The sequence below is a fragment of the Chiloscyllium plagiosum genome, unplaced genomic scaffold (genome assembly GCF_037043375.1).
Source record: "Chiloscyllium plagiosum isolate Xiang-an unplaced genomic scaffold, Cpla_swu_hap1 HiC_scaffold_19, whole genome shotgun sequence".
NCBI lineage: Eukaryota > Metazoa > Chordata > Chondrichthyes > Orectolobiformes > Hemiscylliidae > Chiloscyllium > Chiloscyllium plagiosum.
In genome coordinates, this window is record NW_028270157.1 from 33,241,742 (window position 1) to 33,253,241 (window position 11,500).

At 38.9% G+C, this 11,500-nt stretch overlaps 1 protein-coding gene across 1 annotated transcript in view; it reads left to right on the forward strand.

The window, feature by feature from the left end:
- The window catches only part of asz1 (ankyrin repeat, SAM and basic leucine zipper domain containing 1), an 80,478-nt gene extending 73,564 nt beyond the window's left edge, over nt 1-6,914 (forward strand). Inside the window, exon 13 of the mRNA XM_043709583.2 lies at nt 6,522-6,914. Within this exon, the coding sequence (XP_043565518.2) occupies nt 6,522-6,671 (150 nt within the window). The 3' untranslated portion in view covers nt 6,672-6,914. The remainder of the gene's footprint in view (nt 1-6,521) is intronic.
- The last annotated feature ends 4,586 nt before the right edge of the window (nt 6,915-11,500 follow it).

The following is an 11,500-nucleotide window of genomic DNA, read 5'->3' on the forward strand; positions in this document are numbered from 1 at the left end:
GTGGAGATCTAGCAATTATTATGAAAAGAACCTGACGAAGAGTTAATATTTACTTTTAATGCATAATGTTACATATGAAAACATCCTGACATTAAAGGGGCTGTATATATGAAATATTCTCTGTAAAATCTATAAATTGCTCGAAAACTCTTGATTTAGTATTTTTGTTTAATTGAAGTATATACTTTAATTGCAGTGCTCAAAAAGACAGCTCGAGTTAGCAAACTTAGTTGAGTAGAACTTAAGATCGCCTATATAAGTTGGAAATTATCAGCCATCCGCTATTTAAAATTGGTTACCCAAAGGAGTTTAGGAGTGCAGGAAAATACATTGTGAGGGAATATTTTTTGGCAGTTAAGTATAAAATCAAGGTCCATCAGTAATTAGAAACAAAAACGGAAATTGATGGAGAAGCTCAGCAGTTCTGGCAGCATTTGGGATGTTTCCCAATTCTGAGAAAAGGTCACTGGACTCGAAACATTAACTCTGATTTCTTCCACAGATGCTGCCACACCTGCTGAGCTTCTCCTGCAATTTCTGTTTTTGTTTCTGATTTCCAGTATCCACAGTTCTTTCAGTTTCCATCAATAATTATCCCAGATCAGTTTTCATAGTACTGGTAAGGTTAATGAGTCAGGTTGAAGATAGTAATTATTAAATTTGTTTGAAATGATCCAAGGCTGAAATAGGGATTTCCCTATTTTCTCCTTTCACTTCTGAAAACAATGGCTACAAATAGGATTCTTAGATCAGATTTGGAGGTCACTAAAGCACTCAGCACATCTGCTGGGTTATGGAACTGGAAGCTGCTATCAGGAATCCTGAGCTATGGGCAGGCACATTTACTAGCTTCCCAATAAGGATCCACTGGAAAGAATAAAATATTAATGCTTTGATCAAATCGAGATCATGGCATTTCAGATATCCCAAATTTAAGGTTGCTGCTCCATTAGTGGTCGTGAAAATATCATTTGGCTACATGGTTTCAACACATCTCTCACTTCCATGCTTGAACTGACGTGAGAAGAGAGGTTATTTTTTATTACCACTGCTTTCCAGACACCTGTTTATGTACATCTTCCTCCTCCTTCCCACCCTCCCCCGCCGAGGATAAATCTTTTCAAACAGTCATTCTAATTATAATTGTTGAAGTTACGGTATTCTAAGCTGATTGTCCATCATCTTCAGACATACCTTTGAAGGAGCACCATGTCACTTTTAATAGTTGAACAGGAATTTAGGGCAGAGTGATTTTCTTGAAGCATTAAATCACATGGGTTACAAAATATCTACAAAATAGCAACACGAGTTAATGAACACACCTTAATGGGCATTGTAGCTTTGACTGGTTCTCTGAGAAATTTTACTTTTTTTAAGCTTAGAATCAATAATTTAGTTCCTATCTTTAAAGCTATAGTTATTTATCATTTTGGTTTTGGATGGTGGCTGCTGATTGAGCTCAAAGTGAGTTTTATCCCAAACTCAGAATAATTAAAGTGTTTAAATTGTTAATACGTTTTCTGCATCAAAATAAATTTGAAAAAGCAATCTGTAAATTTGTACAATGGTATTCCTTGAACTGAGAACAGTCATAGAATAAAGGTCCCAATGGATTCCAGACATTGAGTGAAATTTATACGGAGTTCCCCTCTTTCATAGCAGCAAGGCCAAAGTGGCAATCTGTAAAAAATTTTTTTCTCTCAGAAAATCTGGTCCAATGTTTCATCCTAATGCTTTATCTTGATTGTATTGTCTGGTGCTACCACTGTGCAAAATGGAGTAAATCTAGAATAGGTTTAGCAGCACAAATCTGAGCATTCAGGAGACACGCTGGGTCATCTTTAGATGCAGAATTATATTCCACCACAATCTATAATTTCATAGCCTACCATGTCCCAGACTTTACCATTCCCGTTTAATCAAGCAACTATTCCTGATATGTGCCAGGAGCAATGTTTTCTCAAATTTCTCTTTGCTGTAAACAGCTTGTTTGCTACAATGTCCCTTTTAGATTCCTATGTAGCCATGTATACACACACCTTAAGGAAAATAGTTATTTTGCAAGGCCTGTTTGTTCCCTGTGAAGGGCATTTCACATTGTTGTGTGACAACAGTTCTATGCAGCTGAGAGATATTGGCCAGAAACAACCAAAACTGAGCTTTAGTCTGAAATACAGGAGTATAAGTATGCTGAATAGCAGAGCCAGCATATTATTGGCAGATCTACATGATCTGATAATCAATAGATTGGAGTGACCCATAATTAGCAGATCAAATCAAAGTTCTTCCGTTGGCATATTCAAATGTGGATGGTGGTGAGTGATTAAATTACCTACATTGGGAAGACGTTTTATGAATATGCGCATTCTCAGTAATGGCAGAGAGACCAGCATGAGAGTGCAAAAGATCAGGCTGAAATATTTCCCAGCCCTGCCAATCATACTTGCGTCCCATGAATAAAGAAATTTTTAAAATGCAGCACCCAATATGCTCATAGTCAGCTTCCTCACCATGGTAACGGGCACACCACTTATTTTTAGTGAGTTTGATTGAGGGATAAATATTGGCAGGGTACCAGGGATAAACTCCTCTATGCATCTTTAAAATATTGCCTTAGGATCTTTTACACCCACCTGAAAAAGCAAATGGAGCGGTGGATTAATGCATTTTTGAAAGGATGACACTTCCAACAGTGCATCACTGAATTTTCAATCAAATCTCTTCATTGTGATTTTGTCTGAAACAAAAGTTAAGCCATGGCAAGATTTTTCAAAATAATATGCTTCATTTTTTACTTATTGCTACATTGTTATGCGTTTTAAATTTAAATGAGATCTAATGACTGCCAATCTGAGATAGGTTTCAGAGCATAGTATAGAACTACAATTAATCCATAAAATAGATTAAAAAGTTAATTAACAAGCAGCTAAAATAGTACAATTTGCAGACAGTAGCACAGAGGAGAGAAATACAGCAACTGCTGTTGAATCATCTAATTGCAATCAGTTACCCATGATAGGAAATCAAGTGGCCACAAGCAGAACAACATTTCCACTTAAGTTCTTAGCTGTGCATTACCTATTGTATTAATGTTACCAGGATTCCAATCTTCATTTATTTCTGACTGCTGGTTAGAATGGAAGCACCATTAATGATACATGTAGATAAATTGGTCAACCACTTGGGCAAGCTGTCAATGTGAAGAGTTCTATTGTGAAATTTTGACATTTTCACCATTCTTACTTATTTCCTTGATGAGCTGGAAAGAAGTATTCATTGTTTTTTAAACATCTTTCCAGTAGCCAAATAATTCCATCATGCATAGCATTTAGACAGAATGGGAAAAGAAGCATTAGCCCTGATAGAAAAGGATGGGAAGTACAAGAGTGAAGAAAGAAATCAGTTCAAAAGATCGGTATGTCCATTCGGTGTTGGTAATCAGAAACAAAGTTACTGGGAGCAGTTTATAGCCCCACTAACAACAGTTATATCATTGAACGGGCATTGAGCATGAATCATTTGGAGCTTCTGAGAAACATAACATGGTAAGGTTTAATTCTTCATGTTGAGGGAACAAATCGAATAGCAAAACTGTTCTGAAAGGTTTTTATTTAACAATGTTTTTGTGACAGTTCCCTGGAACATTGTTGATAAATTGACATTAGGGATAAAGCCATTTTGTATCTAGTGTTGTACAATGATTTAATTAGTAACCTGATAGTGAAAGATTCTCTGAAAAAATGTGATTATAATATTAAATTCCACAATAGGCTTCACAGTGACTAAATCCACTCCTAAACAAAAATCTTAAATTAATCTGTAGATATGAGGGGTGAGCTGGCTGAGGTTGGTTGGATGAATACACTAAAGGGTAAATGTGGCATTGTGGTAAATGAATAGTGAGAAACATTTAAAGAAATAATTCACTATATTCAACAAAAATATGAAGGATCCCTCCATGGACTGCTGGGTAAGTTGAGGTATAGTGTTATGTTATGGTTATAATGCTGCAAAGAAGAGAGCAATGCCTAAACATTACTAATAGAATTGGGGAAGTTTTTAAAACCAGCAAGGGCAATCAACAAGTTGACAACAGGAGAAAATTAGAATATGACCACAAACTATAAATGAACATAAAACCAGATTATTAGAGCTTTTACAAATGTATAGCTAAAGCAAATGTCAATCCTTTAATCACAGAGACAAGTGCAATTGTCATGAGGAAATGGCAGAAGTATTGAACAAACATTTTGTCAGTCTTCACAGTTGAAGGCGCAAATTACTTGCAAGGTAACCAAGAGGCTAATAAGAGTGACAAACTCAATAGCAAATGAGAAAAATTATTGGCAAAGCTTAAGTAATTTAAAGCCGCCAAATTCCTGGCATTTGATTGCCTGTGTTCCAAGGTTGGAAAGCTGGAGCTGCAGAGATAATGGGTGCAGTGATTATGACTCCAAACTTTCCTGAACTCTTGAATGGTCTCAGCCAGTTGAAAGTCAACAGATGTAATGGCTACAAGTAAGTCAGCCTGACATCAGTTGTCTAGAGACTTCTGAAATCTATTATGGAACTTGTAATGCACTTAAAACAATCATGATATGATTCAACAGGTTCAACATGGTTTTACAAATGAAAAATCATATTTGACAAATTTATTAATGTTCTATATTTTTGACAATCTCTACCTCAGATGATAGTGAATTTTCCATCATTCAGTGTATTTAAGGATGAAGAAGACAGATTTTGTTCTCCTGGAACTGAGGGATATTATGAGCAGGCAGGAAAATGGAGTTGAGGCAAGAGATCTGTAGTGATCAGGTTGAATGGCTGGGCTGCTCAAAGACAAAAACGTTAAAGTTTAATGTATAACTCAAGTGTTAGTATTACTGCCAACTCTATGTTCCAAGGATGAATATGTTTTCAATAATTTCTTCCACTCATATTCCTAAAGAGTTATTTTTTATTTTAGTCAGATTACAGTTAAAAAACATAAGTATATTGTGATTTTTAGAAAATCACTGACAGTGACTAAAATACATTATTTTTAGAATTTGACAAGATTTTTGGCCTTCTGTAATTCTTATACTTTATTCATCATAAATTTTGATGTTGAGGGTGGAAATCTTCTCAGTTAGTTTGTTTTTAGCTATTGATTTCTAAGTTGATATCCAGTAAATGAACTCTCCACTTCACATTAGAGTATTTAATTGATGGAAATTATTTTACTCTCCTACATGATAGAGATTCTTAATGTGTGACAGCAGACTGAATCAGAGCTCATTACTTCTTTGCAATTGACATTGATTTGAGTAATCGCATGTTAATAAAGCATGATTCAATGCAATTAGCTGTCCAGTTCAAAGATAACAGAATTCTTCTTCATTTATATTCACTGCACTTTATGAATCACCAAATTACTGTTTGAAGCATATTTATGATACAGTTACATTTGTTGCAACTGAGATTATATTTTGGAACTGTGTCTTTACATTAGAGGTAAATAATGGAGTCAACTGACCTATTCTGCAGTTTGCCTGACAGCAAGCCTGGATAGTCTGATTGTAGAAATCAAAGGAAGCTTTAGATTGGTTTACTCAGAAGATGATGAATGGTCTTCACATTTGGAGACGATGCCAGCAATCTGAGTTCTCAATGAGTAGACTGAGTCTTCCAAATCCTAGAATGGCGGTGGAGTTATCAGACTGCATCAATTGGATTGTAACTGTTCATTTGCTTCTAAAATGAAAAGATGTTGGAGAGGAATAGCTAAATTGTACTTCTGCCTGAATGCAAAGTTAACGTGCTTTACATTTCCTTTGAATTCTTCTCCATGGCAGCCATTTTTGAGATCAGGCTACAGACTTCCCTACAAATTAATGAATACCTTAAATGGTCTAAGGTTTCTCTGTGTTCAATAGAGGGTTGAGGATTCTTGGCTTTTAGCTCTGCAAATGGATGTAGGAGGGCAATAGTCTTCAGTCAGAAATTCATTCTGCAAGGATCTAAACAATTATGGGAGATGCATCCTGGTGTGGTTGGTAGAAGAAGTATCATTGGAATAAGCTTTACTGTTGCTGGTAATTTCTAGGAACTCTTCAAAAGTAGAGGAAAATATCTCATCCCTTACAGTTACCACCTTGCAAGGTTGAGGTACAGCAACCCACTGGAAGTGAGAGCACTGTGGGCTATTGCTATAAGTGCAACAATTCTACAGAGTGTGTAATGTGTGATAATTATAAAAGGACAATTTTCTGTAATTTAAAGTAGAGATGGCTACAGTAAAAGTTTGAAAATGTGTAATCTTGAGTCAGTCTTTAAGTACTTTGAATCCTTTTTTCTAAAGTTGCCAGTCTCTAATGAAATTGTAATGCATTTCATGAAATTAATTCAACTGAAAAATCTTTGATCAGCCTCTAGAGTTCATGCTGATTTCATGCTAAACCCTAACATTCAGGTTTTTCAAGAAGATTTGTATGTATACATTTTTAAAAACGCTCTTTAATTGTATCTTTCCATTTTAGTTGCAGAATGACCAAGAGCAAGCTCCCAATCGGATACCAGCCTTGCAAAGTTATTTCCAACCCAATCGATTCTTAAAGAAAGTAGCAATTGTCCTGTTTGGAACTGGATTTATTTTTTCCCTCATAAAATTACGTGTGCTGAGAAATTAAGCTGGAAATTAAGATTTTTTTCTTTCATTCTTGGTTTTATTTATTTGAAAGATTTGGTTCTTGGCATCATTCTGCTTAATGAAGAGTGCTACTATTTTTCATAATTGTATTTTTGTTTAAGTTAAAACAATGGTGCCATTTAAAAAAAACGTTAATTACGAATATTGTATCTGAGATGGAAACATTTGTAAATAGTTGCTGTAACTCTAATTATCACGTTCATCTTGTATTAAAACCTGCTGAATATAAATAATGTGTTTTCTTGCCTAGCAAGTTTTTCATAATTTTCTATATGAGCCTTCTGCAATTATGAGAACCTCATGCACTCTATTTTTTCATTCGGAAGTTAAGCCAATGTTTGATATCAAAAAGAAAACTTGTCGTTCGAAAAGTATTTTTATTAGATCTCGGCCATAAACGATATGTACAAGTAATTTAACAGTAACTGAGAGGAAATGAGGACTGCAGATGCTGCGGAGTCAGAGTTGAAAAGTGTGGCCTGGAAAAGCGCAGCAGGTCAGGCAGCATCTGAGGAGCAGGAGAGTCGACATTTCGGGCATAAGTCCTTCAGGAGTGTGGGGGTGTGTAGAAGGGAGCTCAGAGATGAATAGGAGGGTGGAGGTGGGGCTGGGGCTGGGGCTGGAGCTGAGGATGACCTAGCAGGGAAGGCGATAGGTAGATGCAGGTGGGGAGGTGATTGTGATAGAGTGGAGGGAGAGGCAGATATGTCGAAAGGAAGATGGACAGGTCATGAAGGCTGGTGCCGAATTGGAGGGTTGGATCTGGAATGAGATGGGAGAGGGGAAATTTGGAAACTAATTAAGTCTGCGATGTCATGTGATTAATGGGCCCCAAGGTGGAAAATGAGGCGTTCTTCCTCCAGCTTGGGTTTGGTGGTGGAAGCAGCCCAGGACTTGCATGTCCCTTGGTGGAGTGGGAGGAGGAGTTGAAGTGGTTGCTCACAAAGTAGTGGGGTTGTTGGGTGTGTGTCCCAGAGATGTTCCCAGAAATAATTCACGAGTTGATACTCTGTCTCCCCGATGTAGAGGAGACCATATCGAGAGCAACATACATAGTAGATGAGGTGGTGGATGTGCAGGAAAATCTCTGCAGTCGTGAAAAGATCCTTTGGGCCATTGGACAGAGATGAGGGGAAACGTGTGGGCACAGGTTTTACATCTGTTGTGGCAGAAAGGGAAGGTGCCGGGTGTGGAGGGTGAGTTGGTGGAGGGGGTACATGGACCTAACAAGGGAGTCAAGGAGGGAATGGTCTCTGTGGAATGCAGATAGGGGTGTCGAGGGAAATATGTCTGGCGTAATATATGTAATTGTAGGTGATGGGAATGGTGGAGGATAATGCACACTATCTCGATATTACCAGAGCGGAAGGTGAGGACCAGGGGATTCTGTCGTCGTTGTGGCTGGAAGGCTGGTGTTCAAGGGCAGAGTTATGGGAAGTGGAGGAGATGTGCTGGAGGGCATTGTCGATCACGTGGGAGGGGAAATTGCGGTCCTAGAAATAGGCCATCTGGAATGTCCTGCTGTAGAATTGCTCTACTAGGAGCAGATGCTGCAGAGGAATTGGAAGTAAGGGATCACATTTTTACAGGAGTGGTGAGGGTGGGAGGAGGTTTGGACCAAGTAGCTGTGGGTTTGAAATAGATTACCAGAGAGGGAGAGGTCCAGGAAGGAGAGAAAGGTGTCCAAGATGGTTCATTAACGCCTTCCACTCTGACCTTAAGTTCACCTAGACCATTGCAGACACCTCCCTCCCCTTCCTTGACCTCGGTCCCCATCTCCGGTGACCAACTCTGTGATATCCTATCGGAAGCATGTTGTGAAACTTGAAAAGATTCAGAAACAATTTACAAGGGTGTTGCCAAGGTTGGAGGTTTTGAGCTATAGGGTGAGGCTGAACAAGCTGGGGCTGTTTTTCCTGGAGCGTCGGAGACTGAGGGGTGACCTTTGTAGAGGTTTACAAAATTATGAGGGGAATGGATAGGATAAATATACAAAGTCTTTTCCCTTGAGTCGGGGAGTCCAGAACTAGAGGGTAGAGGTTTAGGGTGAGAGGGGAAAGATTTTTTTAAAAAAGAGACCTAAGGGGCAACTGTTTCACACAGAGGGTGGTACGTGTATGGAATGAGCTGCCAGAAGAAGTGGTGGAGGCTGGTACAATTGCAACATTTGAGGCATTTGGATGGGGACATGAATAGGAAGGGTTTGGAGGAATATGGGCTGGGTGTTGGCAGGTAGGACTAGATTGGGTTGAGATATCTGGTTGGCATGGTTGGGTTGGACCAAAGGGTCTGTTTCCATGCTGTACATCTCTATGACTCTGTGTCCACCTGTGCCATCAGCCTATCTCTGTCCTCACTCAGTCTTGGTTTAACCTCATAGTCAACAATCCTTATAAATTTTGATGCATACGAAGTCAAGGTCATCAATATATATATCAAGAAAGGTACTAGTGTAAGACCATAAGATGTAGAAGCAGAAGTGGGCTATTTGGTCCAACATATCTGCTCTGCATTTAATGAGATCTTGGCTGACCTGATAATCCTCAACTACACCTTCACTTTTGTGCTGACCCTTTGATTTCCTTATTGATTAAAAATCTGTCTATCTCAGACATGAATATGCTTAATGACCCAACCTCTACAGTTCTCAACAATAAAGAATTCCACTTTCTGAGATCAAACAGTTTTCCTCATCTGTTTTAAATGGGTTCCCCGTTATTCTGAGATTATGCTATCTGGTCCTAGACTCTGAAATATGGAGAAACCACCTCTACATGTGTACCCTGTTAAGCAACCGAACAATCTTTTATGAGTTTAATAAGGTGGTCTTCTCATTCTTCTAAATCAAAATCTTATCTAAATCCAAGCTACTCAACCTCTCCATACCCAGAATACTTATCAATCTGTGAAAATTAACTTCCATTTGAGGCACCCTTGTACTGCCCTCAGCAGTAACCTAGCTCTCCAACTGAAGCTGTCCACTGCTTTCCATGGCTACCCATTTTGTGCACTGAAGATATTTTCAAGCAAACTGTTTAGCTTTCTTAGGATGGATATCATACCTCTTGGATCCAGGCACTACAAAAGCGCTTAATTATTTCAGATTCCTCAGCTGTGTTATGAAATGGGGGTAGTGACATTTGAACCCAGATCTTCCAAATCAGTGGTCGGGACACCACCATTGTGTCGCAACAGCCCTATTGTGACCTTGTAGATGTTATTAAACAATCTGTTCAGATATGTTGTGACACATCTGGAGCAGGTGGGGCTTGTAATCTGATCTGGAGGTAGGAATGCTATAAATGCACCAGAAGAACCTATATTGTGAACATATATGCAGTTGCTAATCAGGCAGTGAATGGGAAAACAGACAATTGGGACAATGCTTTGTAAAGTTGCTCCAGTAGGCACACAAGTTATTTTTGCATTTGGTATCTGCAAATTGTCTCAAGGAACTAAACCTATTCTACTTCTTTTCCCATTGGTGCATCTAAATCCACTACATATTACTACATCATTGTTTTGACTATATCATTCCCCTCTCCTTAGTTAAGGCAAAGCCTAGATTATGGACCATCTTAGATGGGACAATTGGAGGATTAGAGATGTTTGATCCTTAATTCAACAGCCGAGAAATGGGTTCTTGTACACAGAGTGTGAAGTGTCCTGTTTACCCATACAATATCAAGAATAATGTTTCCACTGCTCTGTGTTTTGGCTCTTAATATCAACTTGGTTGTATGGTGTCATTGATAATTGCAGTGCAAAAGGACTTCACATTTCCACATCAACTCAAGGATTCAGATGCAAAATATAAATTGCTTTTGCAGGAATGTTATCAAAGATTGACACTCCGTCAACTATGATAGCAGGTAAGCTAACCAAAAGCTTGGTCAGACAGGTAGGTTTCAAGTTACAACTCAAAGAAGGCAAGAAATGGAGGGAGGAGTTGGGGAAGAGGAATTCTCGAGTTTAAGGTTTGGGCAACTGAAAGTATGACTGCTAATGGCCCAGGGGTTGTAATCAGGTGTGTTGAAGAGATCTGATTAGAGAGGCTGGTGGCTTGAGGTATCATTCCTATTAAGTTGAAGGGATCAAACTGTCATAACCCATTCCCATAGATGTTTACAGCACAGAATGAGGCCATTCACTTCAATATGTTTATGTCACTCAACAAATATTTGACTGCACTAATCCCATTTCCATCTTCTAGTCCGTAGCCCTGAAAAGTCTCGTAAAGCAAGTGAACATCCAAATATTGCTTTATGTTACAAGAGGTTCTGACACAATCACACTTTCTGGTAGTAAGTTCCAGATTCTCACGACCATCTGAGTGGAAAAATAAAGCTTTGCCCCAGTTATTGGCCCTCTTGATCTGTACACCTGTACCAGGTTTTCTCTCGTAATTCACTGCTCTATGGAAATACTCCCAGTCTCTCTAATCTTATAGCTCGGGCCCTCCAGTCCAGACAGCATTCTGTAAATCTCCCTTGCCCTTTCTCTAGTCCAATCACATCCCTCCTACGAAGTGGTGACTAAAACTGCACAAGGCCTAACCAGCCTTTTACACAGTTCCAGTGCGACCTTCTTGCTCTTGATTTCTACACCTTGGTTCATAAGGCAAGTACCTTTGCCTTTTGCACACCAAACTCTCTCTCATCTTCAGGTCCTGCCGTGCATAGTGCAGCCCCTTGCCTTGTTAGCCCACACCTCATTTATTCACTAATCAGCATGTTCAGAGGTGCTATTGCACACGGCTGGAGCAGTTGGGGCTTGAATCTGGACCTTCTGGCTCAGAACTACGGCACA